Source organism: Alternaria viburni, assembly GCF_023758015.1.
Source record: "Alternaria viburni strain BMP 2772 chromosome Unknown scaffold_32, whole genome shotgun sequence".
In the NCBI taxonomy this organism is placed as follows: domain Eukaryota; kingdom Fungi; phylum Ascomycota; class Dothideomycetes; order Pleosporales; family Pleosporaceae; genus Alternaria; species Alternaria viburni.
Genome location: NW_026055801.1, coordinates 18,304 through 43,194, shown reverse-complemented (window position 1 = coordinate 43,194; position 24,891 = coordinate 18,304). Strand labels below are relative to the sequence as shown.

Here is a 24,891-nt window from a genome sequence, read left to right as displayed (position 1 = left end):
TTAGGCGGGCCTATAAACCCTGACAGATAAATACTCAACACAATACAGAATCTCTTGTCCTCCTCGGCATTACATTCCTCGATTGCGTCAAACCGGCCCATAAGCTCACCTCATTCATCGGTCATCCCGCTCAGTACATTGGGTCGCCAACAGCTGTGATAGATGCAGTGCACACACCATTCTGGCAGTATCCGGCGGGTGTAGCCCAGCCCCAGAGTTCTACACAAGATTAGCCTCAAGTCACGGAGCAACGATGGACGAAGACTTACCGATCGACTTTCCATTCTGGAAGATGGCGTTTGCGGCGCCCGAGATAGTCGCGGAGCAAACTTGCGTGCCGCTGAGCTGATCGCAGGTGATGATGAAAGGAGCCGTTGCGGTCACGGGCGCACTGGCAGTACCGTAGCAGCGTCCGCTCTCGCACCATGCCACCACGCTGGTGTTGGTACCGTAGTTGCTGCCGTCGATAAGAAGGTTCTGGATCGTACCGGCTACGGTGATGTTGCACCTGTAGGATGCGTCGCATGCGCCAGACACTGGTTTATGTGTTAGTTGATCGAACGTTTCCGAGGCTAGTGGATAGCATTGAACACTTACTGAGGCCATAAGCAGCACCGAGAACACCAGAGAAGGTCTTGTCGATCACACCTGGCATAGCGGGGAGGTTGTCGAGCGTGAGCTTGCCTTGTCCCTGGACGGGGGCAGAGAAGGTGGACGGCAGAGCGGTGGGAGCGGTACCCGAAGCGGCAGTGGGTGCCGCGGTGATGGTGGATGTAGAGGCTTTGGCTGACGAACCTCCCAAGCTGGCGTCCACAGCGAGCACCGTGGCGGATGAGAGCTTGACGCCCAGGAGGGGCGAGGATGAGCCACCGACGTTGACACCGAGCAGAGGTGCGGTAGTGGTCGTGGTGGCTGCTGCGCTGCTGGCCCTGGACGAGACGGCGGCTGCGCTGCTGGCTTTGGACGAGACCACCGGTGCTGCGCTGCTGGCTTTTGAGGCGACTGGGGTACTGCTGGCTTTGGACACGACCAAGGCGCTGCTAGTCTTGGAAGTCACCACTGCGACTGCACTGCTAGACTTGATGACGGCCGCTGCGCTGCTGGTCTTGAGAGCACTGGACGTCTTCGCGGTGGTGGTAGCGCGTGCGTCGAGGACTGGCGCAGCTGCAGCCAAAGCGCTGAAGAAGGTGATGGTAGCGAGGAGCTTCATCTTGATTGATATGATGGACCGAGCGATTGAGAGTAGTGATCGAGGAAGCGAGAGAGATGCCGAGGAGGACAAGAGATCAAGAGCGAAGGATAAGCTGTAAAGCTTGTAAAGCGAGAGCTGGAGATGCTGAGGATGCCTTCTTCATGCAGCAGAACTGCCTCGTCTTTATGTCTTTCGTCAAAACAAGAGCCGTCACCCTGAAGCGTCCCCTAGGCCAGCATCATTTGGATTTCCTCCTCAGCCACTCCCTCGATCGATGCCGACGAGCAATGCCAAATTGCAGTCTTCCCCTCCTGGTCTGGCCCTCTCCATCGCGAACGTGCCCTGGATCTAGAACTCTGGTATCCAGAACGGCCAGCAAGAACGCTTGGTGTATGCCATCGGGACTGCGCGAGGCTGCCGGAGCTGGGGTACCTGCTTTGCCGCAACTATGATTGGTGCGGACCCGATCCGCTTTCGCGCCATTCTCCTGAGCACCAACGTCTAAGCAATTCCAAGGTACGGGTGCCGTTCCGCCATAGGCTTGAGTGGAGTATCACGATCTGGAAGCGGGCACTGGTGCATTGCGCAAAGGGCTGGCCCGTCGACCTGGTTGCTTGATGATGCGATAAGGCGCCAAGAAGTCGATTTGCATTCGATCGGACACGGTCATTTTGCTTGAATACCTACCATGTAAGGTTTGGTGCTAGGGAGGCTAAGCACTAGTTCCCGCAAACCATAAGTGCTCGCCAGGGGTGGTGCCCAACGCGGGGTTGGCTTTCAGGGTGCAACACCATCTCCATTCTGGATGATACTGATCAGCGGAAGGAGTATGGTCTTCCCCACGTTCCAGCCGTTAGATACGGTGGAACGTCTTCGTGGATGAAGTGGGTCTTTGATCGACACCTTGTCAGCGCTCTCTCAAGGCTGTCTTGCTCGATACCTGATCAACCTCCCAACTACAATATCTCAACGACAACCTCTGCACGATCTGGCGACTGACAAATACACGTCAAGGTTGTAGCTGTCTTTTGACCTGCAGCCTCTATCACAAAGCCATCAAGAATCTCGCTGCAGGCCTAGAGCAGACAAGACACGCCGCCGATATCATTTGACTGCTGCGCGCAGCGATAGCTCCGAAGGATTGAATGCGCCTATGGACGAGATTGGAGGTTGAGCCTGTTTCGCGCTGACCATCGCAAGAGTGATTAGGTGTGCACGTTGATAGCGCAAATACTGTTGGCTTGAAGCCTCGTTCTCGCCGGCATGTTTGGGCTTGTTTCCGACCATCGAAGTTGTAATCAGGAGTGCGCGACGATAGCGTTAATAGTGTTGAATTCAAGCCTCGTTCTCGCCGGCATGACGGTATCAAAGACCGTCACCACTAGCGTAGCGAGCCGTTTGATCGACTTCCCACGTTAGGATCGGCGCAGGGGTGACATTTTGGTAGCGATCGTGGAGTTAGTATCGTGAGGAGCGGGACGACTGCCGTGCGGGCGATTGGGCTGGTGCGCGTGGTAGCGCGATATGTGCACTATGGATGCGTCTTCCGGAGGCAGGTCCCGCCTTGCGTTGTGCTGCGGACGAGCTGGTGTTGTTGATGTCTCAGAGGACGTCAGGAGGAGCCTGTTCTATCGGTGCTACCGAGCGTGAGAGATGGCGACGAGGCTCCCAGGGGTGTGCATCGTGTTGCTCTGCTCAGATTGTCATGCGTTCTCCCGCGATCCAGATCCTGCCCAGGTGAAGTCGGCTTTGGGTCAGTGCACCATGGCCTGAGCTTCACACACCTTTACACACACTCAAGTGGGAGCTACGACTTGTGAACACAGTCGGCAACACCCGAGAGGCCTCGAATCGATGTTGCGTCCAAGCTCAGTATAACGTTATTTGAAAAGACCGGGTACTTGGGTTTGGTATGAGCGCGTGGCGCATGCATGTTAACTATTAGCTTGCGCGCACTGCGGGTGTGTGCCTGAACCACTGCATCTCACACTCGCCTCAGCAACAGATCCTTGACTTGGGCAAACGTCATTCTTCGGAGCTCTGGCCGGCGATGCACTGCATGATAAAGCACGCGCTTAGTCAACTCGTAACGAACAACATGCAGGCTGCAACATCCCCGGTAGTTGGGTGGAAAGAAGCTGAGGTTAATACACTGTAAGAAGTGCTTCCAGAAAGATCTTTTCATCACAAACGTCTACGCTTCTGTAGCTATCTTTCTTGGCCTTGCGGCGCTGCATCGCCTCGAAGTCAACGACGTTGTCGCCCGGTTGTGCGCGCGGGAGACGAGCGCAGCTGCACTTGATCTTGAGTGTGGATTAGCATAACTTTAACGTTCTGTCCAGTACTGGCAAGATTGAGGAAAGCGCACTGTGATTGAGAGACGCATTCGACACCGTGCTTCTCATCGCAGACGTTCTGTGTCGTGAGATGGACGTGTGGCGAAGGCGCGCCGAATGGCATCACAGAAGGGGACCAACGAAAACCTGGCCAGTACTTGGCGGGCGCGAGATCAGAAAGAGAAGACACTCACTGCGACTGCGTGTCTGTGTTTGTATTGGGATATAATGAGGAAAGCGGCACTGGCGTGCTAGCGCCGCGCTACGCGCCTTCTCCATCACGTCTCTCTCCAACGGCAGTGCTGCAAAGCTCACAAAATTGCGACGTCATGAAAGCGCGAACGCAATGATTCGTGCGCATTTTAAATCTGCTACGCCCTTATTGGACCAAATAAGTCAGCAGGTTCCGCACACGCTGTTATGGTTTCCTGGTCCCCACTATGGCTCCGCCTTTATCGCAACGGTGAATTATTCTCGGGGCATTTCGCAACCACGATGAAAATCGAAGGATTCGCTACCCTGAATCCATGACGTAGGTTTCAGGGGAATAAGGCATCGTCATACTTTCCATTTTGACGATTTTAGAAATCCTTCACGCCTGCATCGTGAGGCATTGTGGCCTAAGGGGAGTTGCAGCTTGCGAAGCTGGCCTGCATAATCGTAGACGAACGGAAGAGGACATCTCACAAGACCTATAGTATACAGTGCAAACAATGTACTTTTCATCGACAGCCTTGCGATCAATGAGTTTCGTTGGATTCCAGAGGCTATCGCTCTCGTGAACCACGACTCATGAGTGGATTCACACAGCGTCCAAAGTGGGTTGATACAACCTTCAAACTGATTCGATACAGCATCCACAGTGGGTTAATGCGGCGTTCAGAGTGGACTGGTACGGCTCTGGAAGTGGGCGCATTACTAGGTACCTTGTGCAATGAAGTCACGGATACGCTGAGAGTCGAGGACGTCGCCGGACAAGAGCCCACAAAGCTTATCGTGATGAAGACTTTTCTTTCAGGGTCAGCGTTCGTGACGCCAGGGATTGTCAGTGCCTTCGATCAGAGACTGCCGTATAAGTATATTTGATGCGCCTTGTTTTACGCACTGGACCAACCATTCACAGTAAAGATGCTGTCCAACATATCCATGGACGGACTACCACAAGTCCCATATGCTCCGTCAACCTTGTCCCTGGTACCCCTGGCACAGTCTTTCCCAGCAATAATTGCCATCTTGCTGGGGCTTATAGGCGTACTCTCGGTCGTCGTTAGCACCAGCGGAAAACCGATACATCCGCTAGCAAATCCTCCACGCTGGAACCAGACCACTCTATCAAAACGAATTGAGTTCCTCAAGAACGGAAGGGTGATACTGAGCGACGCGAGGAAACGCTACGGCAAGCAGCCTTATAGGCTGATTGTCGACACGGGCGAATGTCTTATCCTACCTCCTGAGTATGCAGCAACGATACGTAACAGCATGGATCTTAGCTTCGCAAAGGCGATAGAGAAGAACTTCTCGGGACACGTTTCCGGCTTCGAAATGTATGCCGTCTTGCTCCACGAACAAAGACTCGTACAAAACGTGGTGAAGGACCAGCTTACCAAATACTTAAGTAAGAAGCAAGCAGATACATGTGTGCCCTGAAGCTAACAAGCTCCTGAAGACGTCTTGACAAAGCCCCTCTCGGAAGAAGCCAGTCATGCTCTCGACGTGATATTCGGCCAAGATACGGGTGAGATGACCCCGCTATTCGTCTCAAACAGGTGATACGAGCTAACCACTTAGCAGAATGGAGAGAAACCATTATAGCAGACAGCATTCTCCAACTGATCGCCCGTCTCTCCACCAGGGTCTTTCTCGGCGACACCATGTGTCGCAACACGGCGTGGCTCGAAGCTTCCAAGGCCTACACGGTGGCAAGCTTCACCATGATTCTCAAAATGACAGCCCTCCCATCCTCGCTCAAGTTCCTCGTTCCCTGGTTCTCCTCCGAGGCGAAGAACGTCTTCAAACATGGAGACACATGCCGCGCAATCCTCACACCTCTTCTCGCCGAGCGTCGAGCTCTAAAAGCCGAAGCTAGGAGAAACGGCAAACCGGAACCTGTCTTCAACGACATGATCGATTGGTTCGAACTGAAGAGCGGAGGAAAAGGGTACGATCCAGCTCTGTTCCAGATTGCGCTATCTTTCGTAGCGATACATACGACCAGTGAGCTGCTAACGCATGCTATAACCTTGCTGGCGAACGAACCACACTACGTTGCGGCATTAAGGGAAGAAATCGTGAGGGTACTGACAGCCGACGGGCTGACCAAAGCGGCGCTCGCAAACCTCACGTTGATGGACAGCGCGTTGAAGGAGTCGCAGCGGTATAGGCCCGCTGCATTCCGTAAGTCATCCAGTCAATGACGAGAAAGAACCCCAAGCTAACCCTACCCCAGTAACAATGCGCCGTCAAGCCCGACGCACCGTCGTCCTCCCTAACGGCCTCAACATCAAAAAAGGCGAGCAAATCGCCGTGGACGGCTTCAACATGTCAGATCCCAAAGTCTACACCGACCCACACAAATACGACATATACCGCTACCAGCGCATGCGCGCCAGCACCGACCGCGCCACAGTCAGCCAGTCGCATCTCGTTTCCACCGGTCCCAACAACCTGTCATTCGGACATGGCGCACAAGGCTGCCCCGGCAGGTTCTTCGCTGCGAATGAGATGAAGATTGCCCTGTGCCATTTGCTGCTCAAGTACGATTGGCAGTTGGCGGAGGGGACGGATCTGGAATCGAGGTTCTTGTTTGGCGAGACGGAGGCGCTGAGTAAGGGGAATAGGCTGAGGTTTAGACGGAGGAGGGAGGAGATTGATTTGGAGGGGTTGGGGTATGTGTGAGTGGGATTGAGGTAGACGTGTAGAGTAGCGATGTAGCTGTTAATCATGTGATATTATGTTCGTGTAGCATGAAAGCGATAGAGATCAGTATTCCTGATGATAGGCAAGAGATGAATCGGTACTGCAAGAAACATTGCGCAGGGTAAATGAAGCGACTGCTGACATCAAGTTCGACGCATCGAACGTCTTCGTGTATCAAGATATAAATGGAGTAGGGTGGATAGAACAGACGGTCCGTCTCAGCATGCTGTTATGTCGCGATGCGTGCGTGGTGTTGCTGCGGGCGTGCGGGCGCGCGGGCGTGATGAGGGCCGCCAAGAATTAGCGCGTGGCGGGTTCGATCGCCCTTGCGCGAGCTTCCGCGTGCTGTCTCACCTCCTACACTCCATTCACCACCTGTGCGCATTCTGATGCTGGCCGTGAGACTTTCGTATCTGCCTATCCTGTTGTGGTAACAACCGACGAGACTTCGGACACTATGATGGCCTTGCTCGGAAGACATCATTTTACACCAGTACCCGGCGACTTGATCAAGTCTCCGGGATGATGCGTCGCGGTGGGAAACCTTCGGAAACATTACAGTAACCAGCTATCGAGATGGCTCAACGTCGGCATGATTCTAGAAGTATACGAAATGTTTCCGTCCCTTCAGACGATTCTGTACACGTAGGGATGTATATATACTTATCACGAAGCCAAACCAAAGATGCGACACGCGCATCAGTCTAGTCACTCTACAACCTCACCCCTCCCAACTTACCATGTCATCGCAGAACCAGCAGCATGAAACAACCGTCTGGCTCTGGCCGACGGGTTTGTTCCCTCGCCGGGTCGTCTATTACCTCCGCGCAAAGAACATTACCTCTTCGGTGCTTCACGAGAAGAACATCCACCTCATCCCCCTCTTTCTTGACAAAGACGCGCCGACGCCAGACCTCGTCCCCCACCCCGGCCTCGAAGCCCGTCCTACCGGAACCTCGGTGCCGGCACTGCGCATCACATACGCCGATGGCACAATCTTCTGGATATACGAGTCGAATGCGATAATGGAGTACTTCGAAGAAGTCCTCAGCGTGGACAATGGGTATCTGGACGTGAGGGGCGCAACTATCCAACAACGGGCTCGGACGAGAGACATCTTGAGCCTGCTCTCCGATGTCATCACTTGGAGCAACGTCGCGCTTGTACATTCGGATCCGAACACGTTGTCCTGGTCGGGCTTGACAGAGGGTGAGATGAGTGAGAGCGCGGCAAAGCATGCGCGTGGCAAGTTCCACATGCTCTTGTCGCGGTTGGAGGCTCGGATACAAGGAGACGTGGTTGGCAACAAGAGCGAAAGTTTGAGTGGTGATGGCGCAAACGTCACATTAGCGGACCTCTGCATCATGGCCCAGGTGGAGTATATGCAGGAGATGTATGGTCTCGATTGGGTGGCCGAACATGGGGTGTTAAGGGTCTGGTATGATAGGACTAAGGGACAGAATTGGGTTGCCAGTAAGAGTGCGCTGCAGGACGTTGAAAGAACGGGTGAGTGGACCAGGATACTTGACATGTGAGAGCGGCGGTATGTAGTTTAAAGATGCCCAGTCGAAGCTGTACTGCTCTCGGTCGAAAAACTGCTCTGTTCCGCTGTTCCGATGTCGTTGCGCGGCTTTCGAGGTGCAAGGGCTTGGGTCAGCCGCCAAGAACGAGCTTAAGCGGGGCGTCAATCCAGCCACTCCCGCGGCCATGCACACCGTCCCACCTACCATCTCGCAGCATGCACACCTATGGAACTTGACGCGTGACCGCCAGTCAGAACCACAGTCTTCCCAGAACCCGTCGATGAGAGCTCTATTCGTCTTCTCCGGTTCTCGCAGCCAGAAGATGGCGTCTTCGTTGGCAAGCTGCAGAAGTTCGCCATCGCCAGCGCCCCTCATTATTACACAGCCAGCTATGTGTGGGGCGAGCGCAAGTACAAAGGTGCAAAGATTAATCTGAAGACCGGAGGACTACCCATACTAAACAGCCTGGTACCATTTATTCACATGGTCACCCGCCATGGCGACTTCAAGACCACAGACTGGTGGTGGATTGACTCGCTGTGCATCAACTTGGATGATCCCAGCGAACGCGAGAAACAGGTGCGCATCATGGCAGACATCTACAAAAGAGCCAGGCGAGCAATAGTCTGGCTGGGTGAGGAGAAAGAAGACGGTAGCGACTGCACCGATGCCATCGACTTCATGCACTACCTGTCCACCTTGCAGATCGGGTTCAATGGGGACGACCTTGCCATGCGCAAGAAACTCGAGAACCCAGAGTTCACCGATAAGTGTGCCGCCGTCAGTAATCTTCTCGCCAGGCCGTGGTGGACAAGGGTCTGGACGTTACAAGAGTTTGTCTTGCCAAAGGAGGCGAAACTCTACTGTGGCGTGGATAGTATCAGTCGCGGAAGATTCAAAAGCGCCATCTATAGCATCTTCCTTTGCAGCACCATCAGCAAGGACTTTGAACACGAGCTTGTTCCGCGAAAGCTCTTTGATGGAGCCTTCAATCGCCGCCGCATTCATCAATGGCACACCAAGCCAGCCTCGATCGGCATCAACCTGATCGCCATCATGGCGTACCTGGGTAATCACTCCGCCACCGACAGTAGAGATCGCATTTACTCCGTGCTAGGTTTGATCACTGAACAAGACCGAGCGCTCATCGGACCTGCCGAATATACCACCAGTATTGCGCACCAATTTGCACGACTCGTTCGCTCTTTCTGGACCGTCCATCGGTCCCTGGATATCGTCTGCTTCGCGCATTTGTTCTGTCCTAACGCCGCAGTCAGCGACCCCGGTGTCGAAGATCCTGTGCCTACCTGGTCTCCGGACTGGAGGACGACAATCGACTTCGCTTCGCCTGTGCCGCTGATGGCAAGCCAAAGTGCGTGTGAGCACATTGGAAACTTCAGACCGCTACGATCAACACGCTGGAAAGCAATCTACGATGCTCCTGGAGAGACACTGAGGAAAGAAGCAGATGTTTCATTTTCCGAGGACTTGAAGGAACTCCACTGCAACGGTGTCGTGTTGGACACTATTCACGGGCTCGGCGGGCTTGACGAGCGCGAATTGCGATGCGAGAGCTTTGTCTGCCGCGAGGCCGGTCATGACTTGATGCAGTCACAAGAATACCAGCATAGTGCTTCGCGAGTCGCAAAGCAGCCTGCTGAGTGGCTTGAAGCTATAGCGCGGTCCTTGGTTATCGACCGTCGAGACAAATACCTCTGCTTCCAGGCGCCATCGCACTACATCAGCGACTTCCTCTTCCTCTGTCATGCCTGTGTTGACGGCGATCCTGTCGACTGGAGCTTTGCAACATGGTTTGAGCGCAACCGTCATGTGATGTTCGGCAACATGTCGCTCGAAGACATAGTCCGACAGATACCCACCAAATTTTCTTCACCTGCCCCAACACTGCATCGGCCACCGTCGCATCCCGTACATCAGATGAACGACAAGCTCGATACCTTTCTCTCACGCTTCCACGATACTGTGCGGAAGAAAGTGCGCCGGCTGATGGTCACCGAACAAGGCTACGTTGGCATGGCGCCGTGTCGCGCAAGGCCGGGCGATGTCGTGGCTATCTTGTTCGGATGCAGCATCCCGCTTGTCCTGCGGAAAGTGGCTTTGCAAGCTGCGTGGCAGGTTGTCGGCGAGGGCTTTGTACATGGCCAAATGAATGGCGAGATCGCAGACGAGCTGAAGAGCGGGACGCTCAACGTACGTCGGTTGAGGCTAGTCTGAGTCGTTGCAGCTTTTTCTCACGCGCGTGATATGTCGGTAGAAGAAGGAGCTCAGCGAGCGGCACAGCGCATGCAAGGTAATCGGTGCCTCTGCTGTAGCTCAAGCTTCTGGTCCAACTTCAGCCTTGTCAGTGTTGGTGCACCTATTGCCCACCCAGATGACCCGAAACATCTCACCATCAGGATACTTCGAGCGCAACCCATCATGTCGCTAAAGCTCATATCCTTCTATATTCTCTTGCTTTCAAGACTTGCGACGACGCTGCAACTCTTCTAGACTTCGTCCAGGGCTCGCGACTTTCTTTCCCGCACCAGGCTGTCCGCCAATCGACAACACTGCGATAGAGAATTCCACTTCCCGCAGCTATTGACGAAGTGTCGTATCACAGGTCACATGGCCATGTCATTGCGCCTGACAGTCATTTTATTCGTTGCGCGAAGTGAAAATAGTCCCTGGGCATCAAGCGTGTGTCGATCGGGGGCCATTTCGCTGTATGATACCACAGCTTTGCGCCACTTCGCATCGTGATTCGCAATAGTCGGCCCAGGCTGCTGTTAGCGTACGAGAAACCGAAGATAGGTTTGCTGCGCGTAAGTATAAAGGTATGCCCCTTGCACTTGCTGACGGCTGCCCGCTTGCCCTGCCTGCTTCAGCTCTAGATCGCGACACTTTGCCTCGTACCGGAAGATCCGCACAAAAACTTCTCCGACATGTCTGGAGACTTCTACTATCCGATCGTTCCACTCTATGTCAATGTCAATGACAAGGTGGAGGTGTCGTGGTGGTCAACATTTGCCAAGCGACTGCAGTTCTGGTGCTATGAGAACGACAACAACCCAGATCTAGGTTACAGTGCGGCCCTCACAACATATCTTCAAGATCATGTTTGACCTGACGAGATGTTAGTATACGAGTACGACATTCCGCAGAATGGCACGCAAGATCTGTCGCTGCCAATGCTGGAGCAGGACGTGAAAGATTGGAGCGAGCCTGTCGAGTGCGGTATCAAGTTCTATGAGAGAGGTGGAACCACGACTATCTACGCCTCTTCAGTCACCATAAGCTCCGTTGCAACTCAGCCCGCATCGATCTTTGCTTTGTCGTCGACCGTCACGTATGAGCGGACCACGACAAGCGCGCCGGCCTCGGGCACCGCATCAACCCCCGCCAACACAGGCAATACAGCACCGCCAACCGTGACGCCCACCAACCCAGTCGTCACCACAACCTCGAGCGACAGTGCTGGTCTGTCCACAGGAGCGAAGGCTGGCATCGGCGCCGGTATCGGTGTTTCCGCGTTGCTTGTCGCGGCGGCTGCATACTTGTTCTACCGCAACCATCGCAAGCTAAAAGACCTCAACGCACGACTTAGCTACCAATCTCAGGCCGAACAATTCAACAAGCCTCCGGGTGTTGCGGTCGCGCCTCATGGAAGCAATGGAAACGAGAGGCCGTACAGCGAGGCTACAATGTCGCAGATTCATTCTTCGCCGCAGGTACCGGTGCAGCTTTCCTAGACATGCGCTTAGGGTTTAACGGCTGCTACTATTGCGCGTCGCATTCGCAGGGTCTCTTGATTAGTTCTGTGGCATAATACTAGCTTGTTGTCGTTCGTTCGATTGCTCCGCTTGCACATCCCTCATGGCCATGACTACAGAACGGAAGCGAAAAGTGTTGTCAGCTCGACTGGGAATGCCTCTCACCACTCTTCAGAAGCGTGTCTGAACCCCACACGAAGCCACAGCAACCCTGGTCAACCACCATCTCCGACTTTCCAACCCCCGCAACGTGCGTACCAAAAGTTCCTCTCGAAAAGACTCAGGCTCGAGCGCGAAGCCCAAAGGCCTTGTCTGGATCGCTGTGCTTCAGAGGCCCGCCAATTGGCGATGATGCCAAGTGTATGGCGCAGCCCATGTGAGGTGGCCACCACCCGCGTTCTTGGCTACGGCTCAGCCTCACAGAAGCAATCCTGAGCTCCCCCCAACAACAAAGGTCCAACATGACCCTTGCGCCAATTTACCTGGACTCACAATGTGACGAACTCCAGATTCCTAGATCAGCGGCGTCTGCCAGCTTGAAGATGCGCGACACCGCCCCAACTTCTACCGGCGTGCCCAGGCCTGCGGCATGATGTTCCGTATCGCGCTGCATCGTGGACCCACTACAAATAATGACAACGACAAAACATGGCATACTGGCATCTTGTGGCTTCAACATGACGGTCCCCTCCATTCGTTATCGCGAAAAAGAAACTCGCTTGCACATCGGCTAGTGTGCTGAATGGGGGCCATTTCGCTACACTGCGCTCTCAGCCTCACGCCACTTCGCCTCGGGATTCGCGCGCTATCGATTGAGGCTGCGAGAGACTTGCTGGCAATAAAGCTAGGAACATGCGAGGTAGAGATAGGCAGATTGCAGGCTCCTACAAAGCCGCTGCTGCTGCACCGGTATACAATAATCTTTCTATCATTCCGTGTTGCTCCTCAGTTTCTCTTTCTCCCTTCTTCGTCAACCTCGCTTCGCCGAAAGCAACTGAATATGTCAGGTGCCTTCAACTACCCGCGCGAGGAGCACCATGTGGTCCTCAATGTCGATGACTCAGTGGTGGTAGACTGGTGGTCGACTTTTGCGGACACACTCGTGATCCAATGCTATGAACGAGGCGATATCGAAGCAGGGGACGAAGAAAGTGAGATCCACCACAGCCCCTCTTATCGTCGCAGCTCCGCTAACATAGAATGAAGGCTTCAGCATAGTAATCAATCAGAACGGAACCGAAACATGGTCGCCAATCTACCTGTCCCGACGATTCGATGACTGGTCTCTTCCCGCAGGGTGTGTGCTTTCGATGGAAGAAGCGGGCGCCGGTAATATCGGAGGTGCGACGATAGGCGTTACGTCAGCCACTTCTTCTCAAGCTGCATCGATATTCGCTTTGTCTTCGACCGTAGCGTTGAACAGCGAGTCATCGTCTTCACCAACATCAACGCCGGCACCATCCACGACCCCGATCTCAAGCCCTGCTAGTACAGTACCATCGATCCCGTCGACACCCACACCCACAGGGCCGACCGATGCTACCGCAGCAGATGTAAATAGCGGCGGCGGCCTATCGACTGGCTCAAAGGCTGGTATCGGTGCTGGTGTCGCGGTGGGCGCATTGCTTGTGGCAGTAGCGGCATTTTTATTCTACCGACGTCATCGCAAGATGAAGGACATGAATACCAGGATGAGTTATCAACCCGAAGCTGAAGCGCAGCAGTACGAGAAGCCACCTGGTGTTGCAGTCACGCATCACGCAGTCGACCGCGATACAAAGTCATACAACAATACCCCAACTTGGTCGCAGGAACTTCCATCGCCGCATGTGCCGCCGTCGGAGCTTGCTGCTACCTGATGAGAATGCGAAGGCTGGGGGTAGAACAAGGAAGAATGTATTTGATCTGCTATACGAAGGCATTACGGAGGAATTGAATTGCAAGAGGAGGAAGCTGAAAGGGCGAAGGAAAGAAACATACCACGCGCACTCACGTCAATCTCAATAGTACCGATAGACGCGATAAGTATCGCTCACCAGATCAATGGCATGCTCTCGGCCCTGCGCCTTAATCTCAGCCTCCAACTGAGTCGCTCTGAGCTTCTGCTGCGCGTTCATATTGCAACGCTGTGTCGCTTGATCCATGCGCTGCTGTACCTCGATTGGTCGACATGGAGGAAAGACGTATCGCGGTAAGGGCCCACGCTCCGGCCAGACATTGTAAACCCGCAGCGCGTTATTCAACCCAGGGACCACAAAGATGCCGTCGGGATGCGCCGCGCAACTGAATCCAATCCAATCTGTGAATCCGGCCAAGCTGAGCAGAGGCATACCGCCGTATGGTAGCTGCGGCGCGCCCGGATTGCGCGTCACAACCTTGTGGTCGAAGAAGAAGCCTTCCATCACGTTCTTGAACTCGAAGTCTGCCATGTCTTCTTTCGCAAACATGCCACCATACGTGAGACTTCTTTTCCCTACCATCAAAACACGAGAGAGTCAATAGTCGCTCTCGCGCAACCCGCGTACAACTGCACGCTTCATCTAGAGGTAGTGGAGCACTCACAGATGTTGTCAGAATCCGGGCAGCGCGACACCTCCGCGAAGCTCGAGAATGCCTCTGGCGTTATGTACCCGGTGCCTCGGGGATCAAGCTTCGCGAAGAACTGCTGCATCAGCGCTTCAAACGCGGGTGTGGGCGATCCGTTCGTGTAAAACATGTGTTCAGTCCAGCCTGATGGCGGAGGCACCGGCTCCTGAGGCCGGGGAGGAAGCGGAGGTGGAGGGCCGTTCATCGTGAATGAGTGATGATGGCGCGCGAAGTGGGAGTCGCTGCACGTATCTCGCGCGATAGTGACGCGACTTGAATGCGATCCAAGATGCAGTCGCCGTAAGCCCCGAGGTCACAATTGATCTCGTCGTCTGGCGAGGAAGAGGGCAGACGCGGGGCAAGGTAGCTGCCAGCATGGCGGCCAAGACGCGACGTTCAGCTGAAGAACCCTTGCTGATTGCGCGTGCACGAGGCGCCCGTCAAGCGAGTGGCGTATCTCACCAACGAAGCATGTTGTCGCATCTCGCGCATCCCGCAAAAAGACTCTACAACTTCGACGACGCGACAGCGCTGCGGATGCTCTTCGTTCCTCGCACCCTTAACGTCGCGATGCTAGGCAAAGATAACAGCACAGCTGTAGAAGATGTTATTTACACGCGACTACTATTACGTATACTATAGAGAGGTTATTAGAGATAGAATATAATAAGAATACCTTATATTAGAGTTAATTCTTTAACTAACATAATTACGCTATATATAGTACTAGACTATAGTTCGCGAAGATATAAACCTAAGGTATTATTAACTAAACTATAGTTCTACTTTATAGAAAAAGAATAGCTTATATACTTAAATATTAAAGTTAGAATAAACTAGAATAGATATAGTAGTAGTAGTAGTAGTAGTAGTAGTTATAAAAGTCTTAAAATCTACCTTAGTCTAATATACTTTATTATTTAGAAAGAGATATAAAAAGACTAAAAATACTTTATAAAGTAGAACTATTAATAAAGATATAATATAGTTTAGTTTAATATATAAGATTCTGTGTATAGGTCTATATATAGAAGTAAGTAAATACTTAATATTTTTTACTTAATTAGCACTAGGCCTAATTAAGTAAAGATTATAGATTTAATCTACTATACTACTTTCTCTTTTAAAAAAAAGTAAGTTCTAATACTTATAGTATTCTTTTTACTTTATATAATATATATATTAGTATAATTATAATATAAATATAATATCTATATTATAAAAGCTATATAGGCTAAATATTTTATACTCTATCTATTATTCTAACTATATTAGAATTCTAACTTCTATATCTAAAGACTATAAAAACTAGCTAAAGTGTTTATTCTATACTAAATCTAAAATAGTATAGTATATAGTAAAAGACTTTACTCTACTAGTAAAAGGCTTCTAAATTATAGCTTTAGATAGTTTAATAATATTATAATAAGCTATAAAAAAGCTTCTAATATATACTATATAGCGTAAAGCTTTAGTAAAAAGCTACTATATTCTAGTAAAAGCTAGGTAGAATATACTCTAAAACTATACTAAAAGTCTATAGTAAAAGGCTATATTAAAAGGCTACTATATTTAAGTAAAAGATATCTAAAGTATAGCTATAATATATAATAAAAAATATAATAGTAACTAATAATCTAATAGTCTACTTAAAAAAGTACTAGTAAAAAACTTATTATATATAGGTTTTCTTCTATATAGTATAGTAAATCTCTTTTCTACTTAAGAAGCTAGATATATAATATTATATATAGTTTATTCTATTCTAAAGATATATAAAGTAGTATTCTTTTATCTATTATCTCTTATCTTAGATAACTCTAGGCTTAGATAGTCTAACCTCTCTACTTAAATAAAAGCTTAGAGTTTAAGTTAAATCTATTCTACTTCTATAGTTTTATACACTATAATATATTATTACTAGTAATATCTAACTTATTAGTATTATCTACTTATATTCTTTAGCCTATAACTTCTATAGTTTATTCTATAGCGCTAGCTTAGATAGCGCTCTATTAACTATACTATACTAGTTTTAATAATAGTACTTATATTATAGTCTATTACTTCTTATTCTCTATATATACTATATTTTTAAGTCTATCTTACGTAGTATATATTATATATAATATTATATTATAGAGCACTTTTAATTACCTAGTTATCTTTTTTAGTTTCTATCTATACTCTACTCTTTATCTTTATTACTATTACTAGCTATATCTATACTATCTATACTTTTATAATTATCTAAATTACGTACTTTTAATATTTAAAAAAACTATAATCTATTCTCTACTAGCTCTATTAGTAACTCTACTAAATAGTTTTCTAAGTTACTTTTATAAATTACTTTAAGAAATAGCTACTTAGAAAAGAGTTTCTTCTATATATAGCTTATAAGTAATAGTTCTACTACTTTATAAAAACTACTAATATTATTATTATATTAGGTAACTATCTCTATCTAGTTTTCTAGTTTTAGAATTAGCTTCTACTCTATAAATAAATTTAGAATAAACACTTTTAGTAGTAGTATAAAGATACTAAAACTAAACTTTTACTTTAGTATCTACTAACACTTTCTATATTCTAAGTACTAGTTCTAGTTATAATACTTAGCTATATACTTAATTTATATTAATTTCTTATCTATATTACTACTAATTTTATAGAAGAGTTATTCTTTAGTAACTATTACTATCTTCTACTCTCTTATACTTATAAGCTTTCTCTATCTTCTTAGAATATTCTCTTACTATTTATATTCTAAGTAAAGAGTAGATATTATATATTAATACTATATATTATATATAATTTTTATAGTTTTACTATAATATATAGTTACTAGTAGTATATAAAAACTTTATATCTTACTAGTAGATAGCGCTTTCTTAGAATATCTACTCTCTTACTATAAAAGAATAAGCTTACTAAGCTATAAATTAGAAATAATATCTATTTCTTATATTATTTATAGCTCTACTTTATATACTAGAGCTAGTACTATAGTATTTATAGTTATAAATAGGTATCTTCTACTTCTAGTAACTTTTCTCTATATTTCTAATACTACTTTCTATTCTCTTAAACTTTCTACTATTATAACTACCTTTACGTAGTTTATTATTTTAGCTATCTTACTTATACTAATCTTCTTTAACTATTTTATAAAGTTATAGCACTTAATTTTATAGTCTAAATATATAATTTTATTTTATTATACTACTACTAAGTCTTATATACTAGTAATAGTTTCTACTAGTATATAGTTTAACTATTTCTTTAATTATTAATTAATCTACTTTATTATTATTTTCTTTTTTATTTTCTTTAATAGCTAATCTAACTCTTTCTTATTAGATAAGATATTTCTATTTAACTATAGATTATTATAAGCGTAGTTAATAAACTTTACTAAGCGCTTTTTTATAACACGCTAATATAGCTACTATATAGTATTTTCTAGTATATATATAATAAATAACTATATACTTTCTACTATATCTAAAAGAATATAATAAACTATATTATTTAGTTCTATATATTAGTAGATCTCTTATACTATCTTACTTATATCTTTATTCTTCTAGAGTATATTTAATATAATTTCTAGTTCTTTAGTTACTATTATATAGTTTTTACTATTCTTCTCTTAAACTCTAGAAGCTTTAGATAAAAATAGAGACGTAGACTATTTTTATTTAGTATAATATATTAGTAGATTTTATTAGTCTAAATACTACTTTTATATATCTATTTAGTTTATAGATTTAGAAATATATAAGAATAAAAAAACTATATATAGTAAGTATAAAGTATTTAGAAAATATACCTATATTAAGATTACTATATAGAGTTACTAACTACGTTTTATTACTTTACTCTATATTAACACTTTACTATAATAAGAATAAAAACTCTCTTTAGACTTTTTTTCTTTTTCTATTCTATTTTATCTTAATCTACTACTATATTTTTATCTATATCTATCTATTAGTATATCTTTTCTTAACTATATTTTCTAAATTAATATAACTAATAGGCTTATTATTTACCTAATACACTAGTATATTATACTTTTAGAAACTATTAAGAAATACTTTTAGAGATATTATTCTAAGAATATCTAATCTAAGAATTATACTATTATATAGTAGAAGGCACTAGACCTTATCTATATATCTAGCTTTAAGAAAAACTATATAGATTTTTTCTTTATAAAGCTAGATAGCTTTTCTCTTAACTTTATTTAGTATCTTTCTATATATCTACTACTAGTATATACTGTAATAGGCTTAGACTTTACCTAAGCCTTAGCTTAGTATATAGAGTAAGGCTTACTATAAGCTCTCTCTCTAAGAAATATAATATCTTTACTAACGCTTATTATAGCTACACTTTAAGGCTAGTCTATAATATTTATATTTTTTCTTCTTATACGCTATATCTAAGTATTATAATAGTAGAATCTAGTATATAGAATATCTAAAAGTTTCTAAAAGTCTCTTTTCTTACGTTGCTCTATTAGCTTTCTAAGTAGATAGTAGCTATCTATAAGGTATAGGCCTAGAACTACGTTATAATAGCAACGTTGCGCTTCTAGAATAAGAAACTATATAACCTTATTACCTTAATATACTCTACGCCTAGCTCTATAATATTACTACCTATTACTATAACTATAACCTTATTAGTACCTACGCTATTCTTCTTAGTAGCTATAGTACTACTACCTCTAAGTTCTTCTACTACTATAGTAGCCTCTATCTTCTACTATAAGGCCTTACCTCTAGAGAAGCTATTTACTAGTAATAGAATATACTTTTATTTATAGCGTATTATAATAGAATATAGATTAGATATAGACTAGAAGTTTATTAGAGACGTAAAGGCCTAGTTTATTTATATTTAGTAGTTTCTTTTAATTATAGTATAGCGTAAAGTTACTCTATTTTATAAGCTTAGTAAATAGAACTATTAGAACTCTATTACCTTTCTAGAGTATCTTAAGTTCTATTATAGTAACTAGCACTTCTAGAAGCGTATCTAGGTATAGTTAGATTACTTATAATAAGGTAAAAAGTAAAGCTTTACTAACTTTTTTATTTACTTTAGCTAGCTTCTTACGTAGATAGGTAGACTTAGCTAGAGTAGTAACTAGAAGCTTGCTAAGCTACGCTAGGCGCTTAATAAGCGCATGTAGATAGTTACTCTTAACTAAGGTATTTAGCGTTTAGATTTTAATAGCGCTATCTAGAAGTATAAGGCTATTATAGTAGATATTAAAACTACTAAGATAGAGAGTTTATATTATAACTTTACGCTCTTAGCGCCTCTAGCTTATAACTATAATAGTAATATCTAGATAGTAAATATAGGCGCTGTAAAGACTTCTAGTGCCTCTTTAGAGTATAGCGTAGGTAGCGCCTACACTAACTAGATTCTCTAGAACGTTTTTAACGCTAGGCGCGCTTTAGAGGCCTATACTTACTATAGTAAGTAGAGGTATCTTTACTAAAGCTGCACTAACGTAACTATACTATAGGTAGTAGAGTTTAGATATACTATAATAGAAGAGAGACATAGTGTTTTAGAAAACTAGTAGCCTTTAGTTTAAGTCTAGACTAGAGGTAAGTAAGCGCTAACTTAGTAGAAGAGTCTATAGATAACCTTTTTACTAATAACGTTTATAAGATCTAGTAGTTTATAGATAAGAGCCTATTTCTTATTCTACTACTACTAGATAGTGTTAAAGTAGTGTAGGCTCTAGTAGACTTAGAGTATAAGTACTATAGCGCTATTAGTAAGGTAGTAGCCTTATAGCTATAGGCTAATTATATTATAATTTCTTCTTAAACTCTTTACTAGGCTATAGAGTTCTTAGAGAGAACTAATATTTCTAGACTTATAGCTATAATATATAATCTAGATAGTTAGATATTATAGCTAGTAGCCTATATTATTCTAGAACTTACTTATAATATTATTTTAGAAAAACTATAGATACGCTGTAAAGGCATTATTTTTAATATACTCTAGAGTAAACTTTGCATTAGAGTAGTAGAAGATATAATTATAAAAGAAACTACTACGCGCCTATTTCTTCTAGAGCTTAAGCCTATAGTAGTATCTATAGTATCTATATTTATATAGAACGTAGAGAATAATAGAAACATAGCGTAGGCGTTATAGATAATAAACCTTTATAAACTTACTCTTACTATTAATATACTATACTTTATTATATCTACCTCTACGCTATTTAAGAAGCTTATTATAATAGAGCTCTCTAGCAAGCTAGCAGACTTTTAGAACCTTTTTAATAAATCTAAAGCCTTAGAGTTACTCTTTTATAGAGGCGCTATAGACTATTATATTAAGTTAGCTAGGCAGCCTAATAGAAGCTTACCTATACCTTCTTAGAGCTCTCTATACTCTATATTACGTAATTAACTATTAGAGCTATAGTAGTAGCTTATAGAGCTTATAGATAAAAGCTAGATCTATACTAGCTTCTCTACTATAGGCGCACTAGTACTTCTAGTTAAGAAGGCGTTAGGTAGGTAGCGCTTCTACGTAGATTACTGCTTATTAAATAAGATTACCTAGTCTAACTACTATCTACTTCTACTAATTAAGAAAACTCTATATATAATATTATAAGCGTAGTAGTTTATAAAAGTTAACGTATAGGCTACGTTCTATAAGCTCTATATAGCTAAAGAGAATAAGCATCTAATAGCGTTTTATACCTATTTTAGTCTCTTTAAGTAGCTTATCTATCTATTTAGGCTAACTAGCGCCTTTACTATCTTTTAATAATATATTAATAGTGCGCTCTCTAAGACTCTAAGGTAATACTTAACTATATATTTAGATAACGTACTAATATTTATAGATAGATTACGTACTAATTATATAGTAAAGATATACTAAGTACTTTTACTACTTTAAGCTACTAGTCTAAATTTAGACTTAGAGAAAAGCGTATTTACGTTAAAGAAGGTGCGCTACCTTAGCTATATAGTTTAGGTAAAGAAGATAATCTATCTAGACTCTAATAAACTAAAAGTAGTCTAGAATTAGAAGCCTCTACGCACTATAATAAGTGTTTAGAGTTTTCTAGAGTTTATAAACTTTTACTAGAACTTTATTAAGAGATTCTCTAAGGTAGTAGCGCCTTTATATTATTTTACTAGTTAAAGTATTTTATTTAAGTAGAGTTCTACTAAGTATAAGGTGTTTAAGCGCCTTAAGGCATACTTTATTATAGAGCTAATATTAGTCTAGTAAAACCTATTCTAGAACACTATAGTTAAATATAACTACTTAGAAGTAGCTCTTAGTAGGTGCCTATTATAGTATATTAACAGCATTCTTTACTCTATAGCGTACTACTCTACTACTCTAATAGTAGAGTAGTAGAACTACACTATTTATAACAAGAAGCTTCTTATAGTAGTATAGTGTCTAAAGGCCTAGAGTAGTAAGCTATAAAGTATTTTTTATCTATTTATAGTATTTATAGACTATAAGAACTTAGAGTACTTTATAAGCTTACGTAAACTTAGTAAGCGCTAAAGTAGATAGATAGAGTTACTATTTTAGTTCTACTATAGCTTTAAGTTTAGGTCTAGGTATCTCTATACGTAGCCTAACGCGCTAAGCTAACGCTTATAGAATTAGCTTTAGAAGAGCTCTAATAAGGTAGTAGTTATATACTCTATTAATATTATAGCACTTATATTATTAGAATATACTAGTAATATATATTAGCCTAAAGAGTGTCTTCTTTTTATAGATATATATATATAATAGTTATAGAATAAAGCTATTATATAGAACTATAGTTACGTATCTAGACTATAGGCTATACTAGATAGGTTCTAGAAGTTCTCTACTAAGGTATATACTAACTAGTAGGTTAGTAACTATATAGTAAGTATATATAGCGTACTTCTCTAGCGTAGTGTTATATAGCTACTATTATAGAAGCTTTTAACTACTATAGTTATCTAGCGTATATATAAAGAGAGTCTAGTAGAGTACTTTAGAAAGAATACTATATTCTAGCTACTATACTATAACTATTATTAGAATAGTATATTAGCTAACGTAGTGTAATATATCTATAACTACTACTACTATAGCGTATACGTCTTAAGAAAGAAATATTAGAGTCTTCTATAGCTAATACTAGTTACTACGTAATATTAGACGTAGATCTCTATAGATTTTATAACTAAGCTCTCTTAGAAGTCTTCTAACTTACTATAGTACCTATTAGTAATAATAAACTAACTATTAAAGTATATATAGTTAGAGACTATAATATTAATAGCTATAGAGTATTACGCGCGCGTTTTTTATAACACCTAGTAGCGTTTCTATAGTTTTCTAACTACTATTATTATAGACTAGAGTTCTAACTAGTTAGGTAGCTTTTAGAAGACTTTTTGCTAGCTTATAAGTATTAACTAGCTTCTATCTACTACGTATTACCTCTAGACTAATAGTAGAATAAAGCGCGTAAACTAGAAAGTTTAGGTAGTACTTTATATAATAGTAAACTTTAAGTAGACTAACTAGCCTACTTATCTTTCTACGTATTAATTAGCGCTAAATAATAAGAACTTCTTAGTTATAGATATAAGCCTAAATCTACTTCTAAATAGCTATATAGTAGACCTATTATAGAAGATACTAATTTCTAGTAAGGTAGATACTTCTCTAAGTAGCTTAGCTATAAAGTTTCTAGAATATCTATATAGTAGAGCTAAGTTAGCGTAGGTAGCTATTATATTTTAGTAGTAGTGCTAGTAGAAAGTAACTAATTATAGCTAACATTCTATAGAACGTTTTTAACCTAGTAATAAAGTTTAGTTCTTAATACGCAATATTAAGACAAATAGACTAAGTAGTAAACTTAACTAGCTATAGGTTAAGTATATAGTAGTTACTATGCCTATACTACTTATAGTTATATTAGACCTCTTTAGTAACCTTTATAAAACTATTTATATAGATTTAGTAGAAAAGGCTGCTAAGAACCTACTCTCTAGCTAGGTATAGGCTAATTTCTAGCTAGAGCCTGCCTTAGAATTAAAAGAGACTAACCTAGCGCTATAGAAATTTAGAGTAGAAGAAATTCTATAAGCTAAGAGTATATAGAGTTATAGTAAATGTTAAGTACTAGTAAAATAGGTTAGCTACGCTAACCTATTATAGTACTTTCTAGAGAATTTTCTAGATATAGTAGCGCTAGTATAGTTTAAAGTAAAGTATAGAAATATATAATATTATAATAGCGCAACGTAAGTTTAAAAAGAAAAGCTTTTTTTATTACTAGCACTATAAGAGCGCTAGACTTTGCCTATAATAGAAAATAGAAAGGTAAACTAAGGTTTACACTAGAAACTAGTATAAGAATAAAATAGTACTAAACTAAATTCTAGAGTTATAATCTAAGATTGCGCTATATTCTATAAGTAGAGACCTTACAGCTTTGTCTACTAAGAATCTAGCTCTAACTAAGTCTTCTAATACTACTATAATAGGCCTAGCTAGTTACGTTAGTAGCGTCTCTCTAAAGAAGACAGTAAATAAGACCTAGACCTAGAGTAACTATAATAGCTACTATGCGCGCTATTATAGAGGTAGTATATAGAAGAACTAGAATAGCTATAGTAATATTTATAGCAACTTTAGCGTAAGCTATAGTGCCTACTAGAACTACTACTACTATAGTAGTCTTAGAAATAGTTATAGCGTAGTAGAGTATATAAGTAGAAGTAGTAACGTAGAGAGCGTAAATAGCGATAGCTATAGAACTTAGATAAGAATAGAGAGGTAGCCTCTAGAAGACGCTGCTAGCTAGTAGTGCTAGTAGTCTAGTAAAGTTTAAGTTAGTAAGTAAAGCTAGAAGTTTACTATAATAGTACTTACTATAATATTAGAGAGGTTAGTAATAGTATTACTCTAGGTCTACTAAACTACTAATATTTACGCTATTATCTTGCTTATATTACGCGTAATAGTGTTAACTAAGACTATAGCGTTGCTACTATAACTATAAGAAGATATTAATAGAGCTAGCTAGACTTTTATACTACTACTACTTTAGTTATTATAATGCTTAGCAGCGTAAAGAGGTACTAGAGTTATAATAAGGCTCTAGGCCTAAACTATCTTAAGAAGCTTAAAGAACGCTCTAGCTAAGTAGTTAAAGGTAGATGTAAAGATAGCTCTCTAGCTTCTTCTTAGCTCTACGCTAGCGCTAATTATACTAGCTATTATAATATAAGAGTTGTTATTATTAACACTATAATATACTAGTTTAAACTAGTAATAGAGAAAGACTTAAAGCTTTTTATTAGTAGTAAGAAGGTTATTAATACGCTTATAGTATAGCTTCTTACGTAAGTAGGTTTAATAAGTAATCTCTAAATAGTGTATTAGTAGTGCTATAATAGTAAACTTCTAGATCTAAAACTTACCTTTACTATATAGGCAGCACTAAATAGTTCTATAATTCTTAGTAAACTTAATATAAGAGAGATATA

At 42.9% G+C, this 24,891-nt stretch overlaps 6 protein-coding genes across 6 annotated transcripts; 4 read left to right on the top strand and 2 right to left on the bottom strand.

The window, feature by feature from the left end:
* Positions 1 to 130: 130 nt before the first annotated feature.
* Positions 131 to 1,210, bottom strand: J4E79_010608 (uncharacterized protein; the record flags this gene model as incomplete). Its single annotated transcript, XM_049359444.1, has 3 exons — positions 131 to 219; positions 270 to 536; positions 598 to 1,210. 3 exons carry the CDS (start codon positions 1,208 to 1,210, stop codon positions 131 to 133), a joined length of 969 nt encoding a protein of 322 aa, XP_049205975.1.
* Positions 1,211 to 4,656: 3,446 nt separating this feature from the next.
* Positions 4,657 to 5,298, top strand: J4E79_010607 (uncharacterized protein; the record flags this gene model as incomplete). The annotated part of the gene is made up of 2 exons (XM_049359443.1): positions 4,657 to 5,143; positions 5,186 to 5,298. 2 exons carry the CDS (start codon positions 4,657 to 4,659, stop codon positions 5,296 to 5,298), a joined length of 600 nt encoding a protein of 199 aa, XP_049205974.1.
* Positions 5,299 to 5,399: 101 nt separating this feature from the next.
* J4E79_010606 (uncharacterized protein) lies at positions 5,400 to 6,423 on the top strand (the record flags this gene model as incomplete). Its single annotated transcript, XM_049359442.1, has 2 exons — positions 5,400 to 5,922; positions 5,975 to 6,423. 2 exons carry the CDS (start codon positions 5,400 to 5,402, stop codon positions 6,421 to 6,423), a joined length of 972 nt encoding a protein of 323 aa, XP_049205973.1.
* Positions 6,424 to 7,184: 761 nt separating this feature from the next.
* J4E79_010605 (uncharacterized protein) lies at positions 7,185 to 10,202 on the top strand (the record flags this gene model as incomplete). The annotated part of the gene is made up of 2 exons (XM_049359441.1): positions 7,185 to 7,950; positions 8,218 to 10,202. 2 exons carry the CDS (start codon positions 7,185 to 7,187, stop codon positions 10,200 to 10,202), a joined length of 2,751 nt encoding a protein of 916 aa, XP_049205972.1.
* A 710-nt stretch (positions 10,203 to 10,912) lies between these two features.
* Positions 10,913 to 11,719, top strand: J4E79_010604 (uncharacterized protein; the record flags this gene model as incomplete). The annotated part of the gene is made up of 2 exons (XM_049359440.1): positions 10,913 to 11,054; positions 11,109 to 11,719. The coding sequence occupies 2 exons, from the start codon at positions 10,913 to 10,915 to the stop codon at positions 11,717 to 11,719; spliced, it is 753 nt and encodes a 250-aa protein (XP_049205971.1).
* A 1,929-nt stretch (positions 11,720 to 13,648) lies between these two features.
* J4E79_010603 (uncharacterized protein) lies at positions 13,649 to 14,169 on the bottom strand (the record flags this gene model as incomplete). The annotated part of the gene is made up of 2 exons (XM_049359439.1): positions 13,649 to 13,693; positions 13,777 to 14,169. 2 exons carry the CDS (start codon positions 14,167 to 14,169, stop codon positions 13,649 to 13,651), a joined length of 438 nt encoding a protein of 145 aa, XP_049205970.1.
* Positions 14,170 to 24,891: the final 10,722 nt, after the last annotated feature.